This window comes from Corella eumyota, chromosome 2 (assembly GCF_963082875.1).
Source record: "Corella eumyota chromosome 2, kaCorEumy4.1, whole genome shotgun sequence".
Classification (NCBI taxonomy): Eukaryota; Metazoa; Chordata; class Ascidiacea; order Phlebobranchia; family Corellidae; genus Corella; species Corella eumyota.
In genome coordinates, this window is record NC_137491.1 from 3,626,464 (window position 1) to 3,642,742 (window position 16,279).

Here is a 16,279-nt window from a genome sequence, read left to right on the forward strand (position 1 = left end):
ATATAATAATTGCTAATTCCATGCTATAACTTGTATGTTTTTATACCTTTAAACTTAATTTTTACAATATTTTGCTATGTGTTTAAAATGGCTTAATTTTTATTTTTTGATTAAACACTAAATTTTATTATTAATAAAGCATAAAATAACTATGACAGAATAATATATTATTTTTTTTAGGATTAAAAAAACAACTATATTTTGCGTAAGCCCTTAAAATTTTTAATTGTTTTAACTATGTTTGACTACTATTGTTAATTAAATTCTGTAAGCTGTAATTTTTTAATTAAATTCTGTAAGCTGTAAAACGACCATAAAAAGTGTCCATTTCAACCATTTCAACCCACACTTTTTTAACGTGGTATGTTTTTAATATTATTTTTTTATGAGTGTTACTTTAACTTATTACTTATCTTGGTGTATCAAATTTTTTATCGTCTTAGTTTGTCTTAACTAGGTTGTTGTACAAAAAGTAAATAAAACTTCCTAATTATGTTTTTCTCTTTTTATATTTCGTTTAAATAATTTGTTTTGTTACGATTTTAAAATAACTTTTAACTCAATGGCTGCAAACCGAGTAAACTGTTTAAAAAACTGTTGTTAAAAACTTACAAAGAAAATATTTTTTGTACAAAAATGTTATTATACATCGTTTTTTACAGCCATTTTACAGAAAACAGCCTTTATCAATTGAGGACAAATTAAGTTGTTACGTCATTTGTTACAATATGTTAAACAAATGCAAATTATTTTAAATATAAAAGTTTACGGAATACATCTTAATTTATAACAGATATATTTTTATTTTTGATAGGCTTCTTTTTAAAGGTTTAGGCATAAAATGTTAAAAATATTTAAAATTTATTACTTTTTAGGAAGCAACAGAGAACAGAACGGAATTTACTTTTTTGCTGTTTTCTCTATTTGTTGTTCTATATTTTATGTTCTTAGTTCTATTTACTATCGTAATAATGTAACAGAGAAATTCCACATGGCTCTTTTTCTATTTAATCGTAAATATTGTAATTATTAACTGCCAAACTTTCAGGTTCCAGGTATTTTGTTAGCCATACCTACTTAGCAATAAGATTTTTATATTTGTTTCTAATCATAATTTGGTTTCTTGTGTCAAATTTGTTAAATTACTGCTATACAATTATTATTGTTGCTTAAATATTTAAAAGGTTATACATGAATAAATTAGATATTTACAAATTTATTCATAAAAACTGTTGGTGTATTTATAGGTGATATTTGAAAATGCTTAAAAATTTAAATAATATTGTTTTTATTAAATAAGGCAAAGTTTGTTTAAAAAGTTCATATTGTTGTTCTGCCTTTCAATATTAATTAAAATATTCTGTTGGTTGTATTTTAAAATAAAGTTTTAACTGTAGTAAAAAGTGTTCATTATTTTTTATTTGTTTGCTTAGGCTGTAAAATAATCCGTGTAAACGTAAAGTAAGGTTTTATGTTAAATAGTTCAATAGTCTTAGTTTGCTGTCTGTAAGTTTAAAGTGTAATTTAAACTTAGTCTGTCTATGAATACATTGTTTTAAATTGCTTCTATACATCTATTACAATAGAAATATTTTAGACATAAAAGGCTTGCTCATATTAAAATGTTAACCGCCAGTGGGCGCAGCTTTTAAATTACTGAGATGTTGGGTTAGATCTGTACGAATTATTTCAGTATAGAATGGAATTTAAAGATGAAAAATCGTTTGTATGTGAAGAAATCAGAAACACTTATAAGGATTTAAAAGCAACAGAAAAGCAACTGCGAGGATTATACGACCGGTCACAAACCGCAACTTTTCAACTTAAATCTTCTTTCGATGAAATCGTAAAGGCTGAAAATGAAACAAGTTTATTGCATGAAAGATATTACCATATGCTCGAGAGAGAAAAATATGATGAAACTCATAGACTACTTCATCAAAAAACAAAGTTTAATTGACATGAAAGATGTTTACATCACAGATTTCCAAAAACTGACACATGGAAACGCTAATTACATTACAAGTTCAATTTTTTTTTTTGAAAAAAGAGAAAAATATATCAGGTCAATATTAGACGATTCTGATAAATATTATGCAGCTTGTACAAGACTTCAAGCAGAACGAGATACCTTTAAACAATCGAAACATGAATTGGAAGGCCAAATTAAAGATTTACGACATTCTATAACAAATCTGTCGACTGACAAGGAAAATCTGATTCAAAACACAACTAACCTAAAAGAAGAATGTGATAAATATGTCAAGTGAGGTGAAAAACTTACAACCAGTACAGATAATTTAGAAGAAGAAAAAAACCCGGTTAACTGTAGTTATAAGGTTTAACGACTGACACCGCTAATCTAAGGCAAGATATAAGCGAATCACAGACAACTAATAAACAACTTATGGAAGAGGTGAAAAATTGCAATGCTGAAGAAAAACGACTGGTTGCTATTATCAACCAACATAAAACAGGAACAAATTAAACTCAACAAAACAATTAATGACTAAAAGGTCCAAGCCAGAAAGCTTACTACGCAGAGAGATATTTACATTAGCAGGTATCGAGCTCTTTCTATTGAGGTCGAAGAAACTAAAAAACTGAATAAAAAGTCGAAGAACAAAGGGATTTGTTTAGAGAAGCTTTTAAACAAGTTAAAAAGGAAAAAGATCAAATTCTGCTAAGCTGCAAAAAAATAAAAAAGGACAAAGAAAAATAGTTTAAAGAGCAATTTATGGATCTCCAAACTGAACGTGGAATAGTTGGTAAAGAGAAGGACAGAATTGTTTCCAGGGAATATCGAACTAGATCCAGAAACCAAGATTTATCAGAAGCTCACAAATATCTTGTGAACGAATTGGAAAAAGTGAGAATCGCATACAGAAAGTCGGAAGAAAGGGCAAAGAAGGATATTAAAATTAAACAAGACTTACGTGATGCGATAAAACGATTGCACCGCGAGATAGAGGAAGAGAGACGGAAATGGGTAAAAGTTACTCGTGATGTAAAATTCAAACCGATCCTGATTTAGCTTGTAAGAACCGAGATATTGCAATCCAGCATGCTCGTTTAAAGATGAACCTGTCTTTAACGGAACGAGATCGAGCTTTAAAGGAGAATGAGAAATTAAATGCTCAGTATAATAGGCTACAAGCAATCGTTGAAAAGCGAACAAAACATTACGACCGATGTCAGGCGGAACTGAAAACACAAACCGAAAAATATCATGGTTTAGAAAAATATGTTAAAACAATTGACCAACAAATCTTATACACTAAAAACAAAGTCAAAAAGAAACAAAATCAATTGGAAGTAACGCAACGAACAGTCAAGAGTGCTCGTGCAAGTGAAAGGATGTTTAAATCTCCTTCTGATTTTGAAGAAAAACCAGTTGTTAAAACAAAAAGCAAGCACGTTCAATCTGACAATGTTATCATTTTAAATGAACACCAGGGTGACACTGCATTTACCCACGCAAAGGAAATGCGGGAAAAGTTGGATGAATAAAATTCAAGAATCCAGGAATTAAAAAACTTGATAACAAAACAAGAAAGCATAAACGAAAAAGCGCAAAAAACAGAAGCACAATTACGAAAATCCAACTTTTTTCTAAAAAAAAAACTCAGCTACCTAGAAGACTCAATGACGTCACAAAGAAGTTACGTCAGGTCCTCGCTCTATTCTGTGACACCCCCTCCAGCGGAAAACACATCGCGGTCAGGATTGTTGTCTCCATACGATAGTAGTTGGGAAAATAAGCAGAGGATTCAACAATTTCAATTCGTTCAGGACACAAAACCCGATAAAAAATAAAACATATTACAAAAATTAAATAGAAAAACAAATTAGTAACTTAATATGTTAAAATAAAACAAGTCAAGAGTAAAAAAAAAAGATCTGTATAAAATATTTGCTTTTGAGCCCGACTGCTAAAGCACGTCACAATATCAATGTCTTCCAAAATCTTTATTTGTGTCACATAAATTTTTTAGTTATTTTGTTAGTATGGTGTAACGATTATCGCATATGAGCCACTAGGTTGTAGGTTTACATTAAAGTCATACTATTGGCCCTTGGATTCAGTGTTTACGAATAGCTCAAACACGTCACACGAAGCCTGTCAGTTTAAAATAATATGGAAAAAGAGTCTTGCCAAATAAAAAAGTTTATGCCAAAAAAAGCTTTTAAACTTCAGCGTTGAGATTTTGCTCAAGCACTTTCTATTATGTATTTATAATAAAAAAAAATTCTGATGAGATTTTACACACATTAACGAAAATACTAAAATTAGAGTAATATTAAATAATTTGATATGTGGTTAAAACGAAAAAAGTTATGCTACAAGAACTCGTACAGAAATAACCAGTATGGTAAATTTGTCTAAGCTTGATCCTTTAGACTAAATCAATTGGCGGCGCGCCGAAATTTAAAGCACTAAATAAACAAATTTAAGTTAATTAACATATATATTTAAGCGTTGACAATCTTATAATGTAGTTGCAGGGTAAAAACATTTTTTTAAACTAACCTAACAATGCTTAACTGCGAAGCGGCAGCGTGGTGTAATGGAAAGAACACTTGCTACACCAACATGAGATCGTAGGTTTAATCACCACTGCTCTTATGCTGTAGCGTCCTTGAGTAAGCGATATAAACGGTATGAACTCCTCCTGCAAGAACAGTATTACAACAAAATAGCATAACAAATATATCAAATTAAGTTCATAAAAATGTAAAATTTATATAACTCATTTGTACCGATTTTGGAAATTTTTATATATGATGTTTAATAAGTTTTGTATATTTTTATTTTAGTCTTTATGTAGACATATTGACTGCCTATACTTTTACGTGTTCCTATGTTTAAGCATATGTAGTATATTGTGGATAAAGTCATATAACCTCACTTTATTTTTTAAATGTATATAGTTTTTTATGTTGATTTAAACTGCAGCAGTTTTTAATTTGCTACAAGCGCTGGCGTATTTTTATTCCTAAACGCATTATTTTACTTAGAATAATATAATTTAAATTCTCTAAAATTAAATTAAAACAATTTTTGGGGATTTGTATTATTATAAATGTCACGCTTGCTCAGTTTTTTACGTCATTTTTCACGCTTGCTTGCTCAGTTTTTTAAGACATTAGCAGTAAACACTTTTTTACCTATAATACAAAGCCTTCTAATTTGAAAAATATACTTTCCAAAATTATTGGGGAAATATCAATTTAAAAAAAAATGTAAATTTTGTTAGTCTAAAGGCAAAATAATGCGTTTACTTCCTTTATTAAAAAAGTAAATTTATTTCACAGCTTCACTTGAAGTATAACCGTTGGTAGGCAGTAGAGAGAAGTCCTTCCTATTCGCTTTCACCAAACAGTCCGGTAATGTGGTGAACCTTGTTACACGAGCTGAAACACGTGATAACTGTTTCGAAGTTTTTAAAGACTCGAAAAGTAGTAAAAATTATGAATATTGATGTACTGTTTATTGATTAAATGTAATTGCTATATATGATAATAAGTTAAAAACATAAAAATTCTTGTATGAATTTGTTTTTATTAAATTTACAAAAATCTATTTATCGGGGACAAAGTAAAAATAACTTTTTTGAGGCTTTGTGTACAAACTTTGTTTAGACGTTCAATACGTCATAGGCAGTAAACACTTTTTTACGTATAATACAAAGCACTTCAATTTTAAAATATACTTCCCAAAATTATTGGGGGAATTTAAATTTAAAAAAATATTTAGAGGCAAAATAATGCTTTCACTGCCTTTATTAAAAAAAAAAATTTATTTTACAGCTTTGCTTAAAGTATAACCGTTGGTAGGCAGTAGAGAGAAGTCCTCCCTATTTGCTTTCAAACTGTTCAAAGACGCACTATTATTTTGGGTATTTACCGAACGGTGGTTCCCGAAAAGTTTTAAAAAATGAGGTGGAATAGTTTTATTTCTATTGCAAATATCTAAATAAGAACAAGAAACTAGTGAGCATATAAACGTACTTGTTGTAACAACATAGAAAATGTCAGGCTTCTTTAGAAGAACTATTACGTTGCTAACTGAACGGTACAAACTAAAACCTGCCCGCAATTGCACTGGAAAAGATTTAGAAGGCAATTCATATTACGAAATTCCTGCTCAGAATTATTTTTTTGGCTTAAAATATTTTTCTAAAAATCATAGATTTGTAGAACCCAAAACGGACATTGGGACAAGAAGCTCCTTTAAAGTTACTCCAGAATGGGATTCGTGGTTGAGAAAAAGAAGAAATGATCCTCCAACTCTCGAAGAACTTGAGAACAATGTCCAAAAAGCAAATTTAATTCAGCAAAGAGTTCAAATGTTGGAAGAGAAAAATAAAGAAGAAAAAATAAAACAAAAAACTCTTATCCAAAATAAAAATATTAAAAATGAGCAATCTGATGTAGAATCCTGGGAAACAAAGTCCTGATTAATTTTTTATTTAAATTCTATATGCCCTGTGAAAAAATTAATACTATTGATACTTATTTTCTAGTATGTCTCATGTCTTTAAATTATACATAAAAAGTATATATATGTATATATGTATGGAAAAACCATAGTGTTTTTTATTAGTTTATTTTTTGAGATTTTTTACATTCACCCATGATTTGATTTGACAGTTTTAAAGTATACGAAGATATGAATTTGTTTAATTTACCTTAATGCTTTTATGTATTCTCAGAAAAAAACTGTTCAAAGACGTAAAAAAAAAAAAAAAAAAACTGTTCGAAGACGTCGCCATTGAGCCCAGCGTTTACGAATCGCTCAAAACACGTCATAACAACACACCCTTCCCCAATAAAAAATATAAAACATATCACCTTAAGGTGATATAAAAAAAAAACTGTTCGAACCCGTCATATCAGTCCACATATTAATAGAAATATAAAAACTTCTTTAAAGTAACATCAAAAATTTTTTTTTTGTATTTCTACCATTTGATTACAGCTTTATCCGCGGATAATTTTAAAAATAAGAAGAAGGAATAACTAGATTTTAAATTAAATGTACATATCATGAATTCGTGTTTTTGTTTTTTTCAATTATATATATATATTGTGTATATTTGTTATTTTTGAAATTTAGTTTCACTTTTTTTGCTTGTTTTTTTCACCATTTAAAAGTGATTTGTATATTTATGAAACCAACAAACAATTTGGAAAATTTTCGTTGGGGGCAAAAGTTGGATGAATTAAAAAAAAAAAGTATATACTTTATGTAAACCCGTCATTGATTGTAAAGTTTATTGTTGAAAATGTTTAAATCACTGTTTAAATCAATATTTAACTTGCGTGTTAATATATCTAGTGTAAACACTACGTGCAATGGGTAGATGTGTAAAACCTAACACTAACCCTAGCTTTATTTTCGTTGTTTCTTGCTTAAACGCCCATGTAAAAAGGTAAAAAGGCTTAACGACACGAAATAAAAACTTGTTTGGACACGTATTTTGACAAAGTTTTAACTTTGTGGCGGATATAAAACATGTTGTTTTAGATTAAAATAAGTTTAAGAATAATTATACAATACTTAAACTTTCTTTTTATTCTCGGTTGTTGAACAAGTAATAAAATGTTTTTAATTTAAGTTTATTTATTCTGATTGTAAAACTACTTTTAAATATTCGGACGTCTTGTTTTTTAAAAGCGGGCTGCACAATATAATAATATTTTCAGTCTTCTATTTTTAACTCTTGGCTTGATGAGATCATTCGATATCGCTTGTGTTTACACAGGACGAAGAATGTATTGACTTTGCTTGTCGTTTAGAACAGAGAAACTACCTAGTTCTATATTTTTCGTTACATTACCGTATTTCCCCAACTAAGTAAATAGGGTAATGGATAATAACTCCAGGCTTAACTTTTTTTATTCATTTAAATACAATTTTATAATAATTAGCATATTTTAATTTTTTTAAGCACATACTGTCTAGAAAAATTTATGTTTAATAAAGTATTTCACTAAAAAATACTAAACACAAGTTTTTGGTTATAAAAGTTTCTATATATTATTTTTTTTATAATTTAGATTTCTTTTCACGCACACGATTGGTTATAGAATCTTTAATGTCTTAAAACACCAAGTATATTTGAGTAACTTGACGAACAGTCCGGTGGTGTGATGATAATAGCTCAGACACGCCCCTAAAACGTTCACGAATAAATCAGACACGCCCCCAAAGCGTTTACGGTTAGCTCAAAACACGTCCCAAACCTTATCGAAATTTGCAGTTCAAATATTGTAAATAGGGAAAGTTCCTATGCTTGCGAGTCACCTGACGCACAACTTCATCGTCGTAAGTTCATACGCTGGCAGACATAGAAAAATATTTTTTTTTTGCCCTTTCTGAGCCGTTTGTTGTACTTTTTTAAAAATTTTTTTTGCTAAATATTTTTTTTAATAAAATATTTTTAATCAGGATAAATATTTTTTTACAAATATAATGTTTACAACTTGGTTACTATTTTGTTAGTTTTGTAGAATGGTGGCATAAAAGACGACATTTAAACTTAATTAAACAGACGTAGAAGAACAAAATCATTTATTATATTCGTTTAATAAAAGAAAGAATTCATGCACTGATTTTTGAAATAAGCGTGATTGTTTAATTTAAACAGAAGTAATGTTTTAAATCCTTCTTTGTCATTCTAAAGTTTTCAGCCCACTGACTATTGGTAAAACGTGAAATCACGTTTTCCCAAAAATCGGAAGATCTAACAAAAAATATAGCTAGGTTGTAAAACACTACAAAAATAATCAGCTGGTGACTGTTCAAAGATTTAAATAAAATTTTGGTTAAGTTTTTGTTAACCATATACCTAGACAGCGTCCATGGCCTTCCTATGCGCTTACAAAGTTTTCTTTAAGTTAGCATTCGTCGCTGTTGCCTAAACTTTATTCGCCGACATTTACATCGTTTTTGGTATTGAATAAATAACAAAATGCAGCTTACTACATACTGAGCCGTAATAATTACACTAAATTCTATCCTACTTTGATTTTCCATCTCTCGAGTATTCTTAAAAGCTTAATTAAACTTAAATTAAATGTTGTAAATTAAAAGCTGTCTTCTTTGTTGACAAAAGTTTGCGCCAAATTAAAAATATCGACGTTTTAACTACTTTTAAAGTTCCGCTTTGTTTATATCATGTAAACAGAACCAAAACTAAGACATGCGCGACAATTGCGGTGACGTCAAAAATACCGATATTAGTAGCGATATAAAAATTGTCCATGTAAACAGGGTGTTCAAAATTTTTATCTCGTGATGTCACAAGGGGCGACATTACGAAACTTATTAAGTTAACGATCTCGTTAGTTTTACGTCATTAGCGAGGGAAAACGTCACTTAGCGAAAAAATCGGTATCACGAAACAAAAAATGTCACTTTTAACGAACGAGAAAGCACAAAATTTAGCGAGTAGAATTTACCGTCTGTTAACTTAGCGAGGAGTATTTTGCCTTGATTATTGCCATGTGAAACATTGAAAATATTTTTGCGTTACATAAATACTAGCTAAATAAATGCTTAAAAATATCTTAATATTGGTATTTAAATTTATTAACTAATCTATCGGTCATAAGGGATTTAATTTATCTTTTGATAAACCTAATAAATGTAAAGGTTTTGGTGACCATGCCATAAAATAATTAAAATCTTCATGTAAACATTAATACTTTTGGCATTAAATCATTAAATTGATTCTGTCATTTTTTCCCGTCGCATTGTTGTAATATTAATTGTATATTGTATTCATTATTTACTTTTATCAATGCGCGAAAAACCAAAATAAAAAAAAATAAAAAGAAGTAAAACATGTATTTTAAAATAGTTTATATTAACAAGGTGCAAATGTATGTGTGGACTATAATATCAACAAATGGTTTCCTCTTTCAGCGTTGCTTTCTAGTACAATTTTTTTATAAGTTGTTAAAAACAAAATATTTTATTTGTTTAAGTGAAAACAAGTGTATAAACACCTATATTTTGTTTTGTCAAGTAATGCGTTCTTGAACATCATTCTTACCGTAAAATATAACAATCGTACGGGTTTTTACCGTCATTATGAAAACGACAGTATAAAAGAACCCCTGTGGATATGATGTAATATTTAGTTAAGAGCGAGATAGCTATATCTAAATTTTGACGAATCAGCGAGATCGTTAAATTTAACTTAACGAGTTTTGGAATTGCAATGCCACCAAAGGTATTGTACGGTGAACATACAGAATTGGACGATTTTTTTATTGTTTACTTCTAATCCTTTTTATTAATTACAAGCGATTTTTAAATAACTAAGTTTGGTAAAACTGCCCTTGGTTCTTAATAGATTTTCTTCTGCCAAAATAAACATTCAAAATATTCATATTTTAATGCCAAAACTAATAACCTAACATGTATTTTAAAGTTTGTGTGTAAATTCACATTGTGTGATAACCCAACGGAAACATGGCCACAGTTAATCGAAAAAGTAATTTTGTTAATATAATTTTGTACAATTATAGTAATGGCAACTATTTCGTTAGTTTCGTAGAATTATAAAGGTTATTGTTTATAGGTATGGAAAAACAACGGTTGATTTCAATAAAACAGCCGTGGTAAAACAAAATCTTTAAGTACAGTCGTTGGTGTAAAATAATGTTTTATGGATTTTAAATAGAAAAATCGCATGTTGAAATTTATGTGATATTATTGTAAGGTCCTTCAAACATTCATTCGTTTTTTGTAGTTAATTATTAACGTTAAAAGTCAGTAGTTTTATAGCACAGGTACAATACGTAAGCGAACGAAAAAACTGTACATAAACGCGAATAGGGTATTTGAAATAAACAGTATATAACAAAAAACAAAGAATATAAAAATGTTTATTTGAATAACACAAAATCAAGTAAAATAATTTATAAATTTTTTTTTTAATTTAAAGTTTAATAGTATAAAATTATGAATATTTTTACCGAGGGCTCAAAGTTAAACTTTTACAAAGATAAAGAGAAAATGCCTAAGGTGTGTTGAACAAATCAGCAGATATTTCATAACTCTTTATCGGCACCAAGGGGCCATTGAAAAACCGTAGTTACTACTTTCTTGGTTTTTTTATATGCAGTTAAATTGCAAGTAATCCAATAAAAGTTAGTTTTAAATTTTTTTTTAAAGATGAGCAACCAATTTAATACTGTTTTCTTAGAGTTGTTAAGTCATGAACAACAGGTGACTTGTTTTATAAAATAGCATATTTAAATGTGTTCTGCTATTAAAGTGACTTAGTATATTTTTTTGTGTTAAAGCATTCAGATAAAAGTTGTTTATGTCACAAAATATTCTATTCTGCATTAAAAAAAGGGGATTAAAGAAACCTTACAATATATCTTATTCTAGTTGAATAAGAAATGCATTTTTAACATCACTCTGTCACTATAAACATGCAAAACAAAATTGTTAATTTTATAAAGTCATAATGCTATATAACATGATTTAAACAGTTTTTAATAATGTAAATTTAAAACGTTACTTCGTGAAAAAGAACTTTTTCAGGTTTTAAAGTTGAAAATATTGATAAATATTTGCCGCCTAGTTTTTTGTATTATATCACCACTTTGTTCTAAATATACTTTTCTAGCAATAAATCACTTTGTTTTGTGTAAATGAAATATCTTAGTTTATGTTTTTTACAACTGTAACCAAATTTTAACCGGTAGCGTAAAAGTAGCATTTCATTAATGTTTAACCGGCAGCATGATGTAGTGGTAAGAACACTCGCTACACCACCATGAGGTCGTGGGTTCAATCCCCACTGCTGTTATGCTGTAGCGTTCTTGAGTAAGGCGCCATAAATGGTATGAACTCCTGCTGGGCCAGCACTTAATCAGCAGCATAATTATCGGGCAATTATAATCTATAATATCCCAAACTGCCACAAGCAGCTCGAGACTGGGTCGGAGTATCTTATGTTACTCTATGTTTAAGTCGCGCATTAGACCTTCCCACATCAAGGATAAAGATATATATTTTTTGTAATACCGAATTCATAAAATTAAGAAATGTGTTTTGTAAATATGCATAAAAAAGGCGCGAAAACTTTGACCATGTAAAATAGATGTTATGGTTGTTGTCCATAAATCAGAATTAGTTGTAACATAAACATTGTTTTAATTAGTAAACACATTGTTTTAATTTTAGAGGGAGAAGTTTCGTGACTTTTTCAGAAGAGGGATTTTTCAAAGGGAAAAACATCCAATTCAGTTCTTGGAGCCAAAATATATAAAGCCAAAATATATAATTGGAGCCAAAATATATAAAAATTTTATGTTTTGGCTTTTTCATGTTACCTTTTAAAAACACATTTGTATTATTTTAAGTGTGCCTTATTATTGTAGTTTTATTTTGGCACAGTTTTAATTTTAAGTACATTGATTTAATATGGTAGAGAAAATTATTGATTTAATATGGTAGAGAAATTATTGATTTAATATGGTAGAGAAATTACATTGATTTAATATGGTAGAGAAATTTTAGTCTTTAAAAAATTGACCCTATTACAATAATACCTAAGAACATTGTGTTTACATTTGTTGCGGCCATGTAACGACAATCAATTTATAGTGACGAATTTTAATTTTTATCAAAATCACATTTAGCTTACGTGATGTGTTATTTTATATGTATAAGCGGATTTTATTTAATATTTATTTACGATGTAAAAAGAACGCTGATAAAGTCCAAACTTTGGGCTTAGTCCGGGCAAGTTCTTTTTATTGGTCTGATAAATATCAATATAATGTAATAACTTTTTCGAGTTAGATTTTGATTTTTTCTAGCCTGAATGTAATTGCTAAAATAATATTTATATGTAAGTCTATATTTAGTCTTGGGTGAAAACTACGTAGAATTTATAAAAAATGTAACCCAGTGATGTTTTTATCATCTTCAAACCATATTTTAAACGAGTCTAAACACGTCCTCTTGTCATACACAAAAGATATTTGATTTCTAAAAGAGTTCGAGTTGTAGTCACAAGGCAAACAGAAAGAATACAAAGTAGAGCTTATAAAGATATAAACTTAATTTTTTTAATTTTACCTAAAAATTATTGTGTTCAAATTAAAAATATTGTTAGAAACAGGTTATTTAATCACTTTAAATAAAATGTATGCTGTATAAAAAAGTAAGCCTTATGAACTTAGCTGTTAGATCAGATTTGGATTTGTTATTTGAAAAACAACTTAATGATTAGTACGACTTAAACTTTTTGAAATGTCACTTTAAATATAACAAACAGGTAAACATATTTTATTATTTTGGCCTGTTATTATTATTTTTTGTATTTTTTAAAATTAAAGTTTTGTTTTAATGAGTTTTGTTTTATAAATAGTTTAATGCCTAAACTTTGGCGCCAAAATTTTCCCTCGTGGACTTTCCCCTTGCGACCAATATACCACATGCCACATAAAAAAAAGGTCCTTTAGTCTGCTCCTTACGTTGAGTTATATGACTCCTTACGTTGAGTCATGCTCCTTACGTTGAGTTATCTGTTGTAAATTTTAAAATTAAAATGGATTTTAACCAAATTATCAAACGTTCTTTAACACAGGAAGCTCAGGTAAAAAAAAATTATTTAAAGTTTATAAAAACAGTTATTTAATTTCAGACCAAGCCAAATGTATTTAAAATTTGTTATTCTAGTTGTAATTGTAGCAACAGCATTATACAAAAAAGTTAAATGCAGTTTATTATAAGAATGTTGTTTTGTTTAGGTTATTGATCTTTATGACCAGCTATCCAACAAAATAATTGGTGGGGAAAAACACATAAATATAAACTGGGAGCTGAATTTGATTAGGTACTCAACATGTAATAATTGTTTCTGTTACATATATATTTAATAAGTTCGGTGGTCACATTTTTCTTAAATACTATGTGTTTTCAGAGGACACCTGTATGCTCGTGAATTTGGAAACGATCTTCTACTTCAAGGTAAAAAAATAGGGCAGCTTTGGGGGAAATGGTAGATTTAGGATTTAAGAGTAGAGATTTAGGAGTAGAAGTTAGCTGAGTAATGTAATTTAAAGGGGTTTAAGTAAGAGGTGGGGATAGGGATGTAAGAATGTTGAGTATTGCAAAAAAGGGTTTATGTTAGAAAGGGATAAGGTGTAGGTAAAGAATAAGTTAAGTTGAATGTAAGAAAGGTGTGCAAATTAGGTTTGAGTTATAGATTAAAAATAGACCTAATGACAAATGTTTGAAAAATAGTAACAGTTCAGTGTAAGAAAGGTGGAAAAAGGGGATATTAAAAATGGGAGAGAAAGGGGGTAGGGGTAAGTTGTAGATTGAAGGATGAAAGAAATCAAAAAAGTAAAAGTTTAAGCTAGAAAAGGTGGAGTAGGGTTATGTGGAAAAAGTGTTCGGTAAAAAGTGCAGGGATGGGAGTAAGGTTGTGTATGAAAACGAGGTCAAGTGTTAGGTAAAAAAATTAGAAATATAAGTTGGGGTTTAATAGGAAAACGGGGTGTAGTGTTAGGTAGAACAAGTAGGGATAAAAATTGGGGTTGCAAAAGTTGTAGTGTTATATAGGTAAACGAGGTGTAATGTTAGGTAGAAAAAGGGTAGTGATGCAAGTTGGGTTATAATAAAGAGGTTTTTTCTGCTAAACATGGTGTTTTTTTGTTTTTTTTTAAATAAGTAAATCGATAAACGATATTTTATTTATGAAATAAGCTTTGTCATGCAATTATGTATTTTATTAAAATGTTTATAAAATTTATTTATCTGGCTAGATGACAGTGTGCGAATAAAGGTTTTCCTTAAAAGAGAGGTCATCTTCCGAGGTGAAGTTTTGGACGATTTTGTTGCTGAAACTGTGGATAAGATATTACAAGATATAAGAGATGATCTCTTTTTTTGGGTATTTTAATTTGCTTACTCTGCTTGTTTAAATAGTATTTAAACGTAAAAATATATTGGATTCTTGTTAATTAAAAAAAGTTTTGACAATATAGCTTGTTTTAATTTTTTTAATTGCTGGACTTAATAGTATTTATTAATAAGTATGTTGCAAGAATTGAACTTAGAAACATGCTTTTGTCAGTCTGCCATTCTTTCAAACCGAACTCTCAAAAAATGTTTGTTTAGGTATTGTAATGTTTTTTCCTTGTGCTTTTTGTTTACTCGTATACTATAAACTAACACAATCTCTGGCCAGTCTTTTCCCGCCAAACTGTTTTTTAAAAGTGGAATGTCAGACTGAGTATAAAAGTATATAAAAATCTTAACTTGTAACAGATATATATTTATTTTTTGATAAGCTTCTTTTTAAAGGTTTAGGCATAGTTTAAAAAATATTTAAAATTTATTCCTTTTTTAGGAAGCAACAGAGAACAGAATGGAGTTTACTTTTTTGCTGTTTTCTCTATTTGTTGTTCTTTATTTTATAATCTTAGTTCTATTTAACATCATATTAATGTAAGATTTCTATATTTTAAGGTATGCAGCCTGGTAAAGTTTTTTTTAATACTGTTTTAATATATTTGCTTGCCTGTAATCCAATCATAATTTGTCACTTGGTGTTTTTGCTAAAAACTTTGTTAAGTTGCTGCTATACAATTTTTTTTTGAAAAATTTAAAGGGTTATACTAAATATTTACAATTTTTTTTATATAAACTGTTGGTGTATTTATAGATATTATTTGAAAATGCTTAAAAATTTAAATAATATTTTTTTTGTTAAATAAAGCAAAGTTTGTTTAAAAAGTTCATATTGTTGTTCTTTCTTTCAATATTAATTAAAATATTCTGTTGGTTGTATTTTAAAATAAAGTTTTAACTGTAGTAAAAAGTGTTCATTATTTTTCGTTTGTTTGCTTAGGCTGTAAAATAATCTGGTGTAAACGTAAAGTAAGGTTTTATGTTAAATAGTTCAATAGTCTTAGTTTGCTGTCTTTGAGTTTGAAGTATAATATAAACTTTGTCTGTCTATAGATACATTGTTTTAAATTGCTTCTATACATCTATTACAATAAAAATATTTTAGACATAAAAGGCTTGCTCATATTAAAACGTTAACCGCCAGTGGGACGCAGCCCTATGTTTACGAACTGCTAAAGCACGTCACAATTTCACGATATTTTCCAAAATTTATATTTGTGTCACATGGATTTTTTAGTCATTTTGTTAGTAAGGTATAACGATTATTGCATATGAGCCACTAGATTATAGGTTTACAATAAAGCCACACTATTGGCCCTTGAA

General features: G+C 28.7%; 1 protein-coding gene and 1 pseudogene across 1 annotated transcript; both read left to right on the forward strand.

Moving 5' to 3' along the window:
• Nucleotides 1–1,699: 1,699 nt before the first annotated feature.
• Nucleotides 1,700–3,510, forward strand: LOC145741390 (uncharacterized; annotated as a pseudogene).
• Nucleotides 3,511–13,251: 9,741 nt separating this feature from the next.
• On the forward strand, nucleotides 13,252–15,571 carry LOC145743558 (uncharacterized). The gene is made up of 5 exons (XM_082561552.1): nucleotides 13,252–13,634; nucleotides 13,789–13,874; nucleotides 13,962–14,008; nucleotides 14,809–14,936; nucleotides 15,396–15,571. Exons 1-5 carry the CDS (start codon nucleotides 13,587–13,589, stop codon nucleotides 15,495–15,497), a joined length of 411 nt encoding a protein of 136 aa, XP_082417678.1. The 5' UTR covers nucleotides 13,252–13,586; the 3' UTR covers nucleotides 15,498–15,571.
• Nucleotides 15,572–16,279: the final 708 nt, after the last annotated feature.

Bases quoted from the DNA above. Each gene is read 5' to 3' on its own strand.
- LOC145743558 (XM_082561552.1), top strand. From the start codon at position 13,587: ATGGATTTTAACCAAATTATCAAACGTTCTTTAACACAGGAAGCTCAG. The intron at 14,009-14,808 runs GTAAAAAAATAG...TTATCTGGCTAG, and splicing joins AAACGATCTTCTACTTCAAG to ATGACAGTGTGCGAATAAAG. The intron at 14,937-15,395 runs GTATTTTAATTT...TTCCTTTTTTAG, and splicing joins GAGATGATCTCTTTTTTTGG to GAAGCAACAGAGAACAGAAT.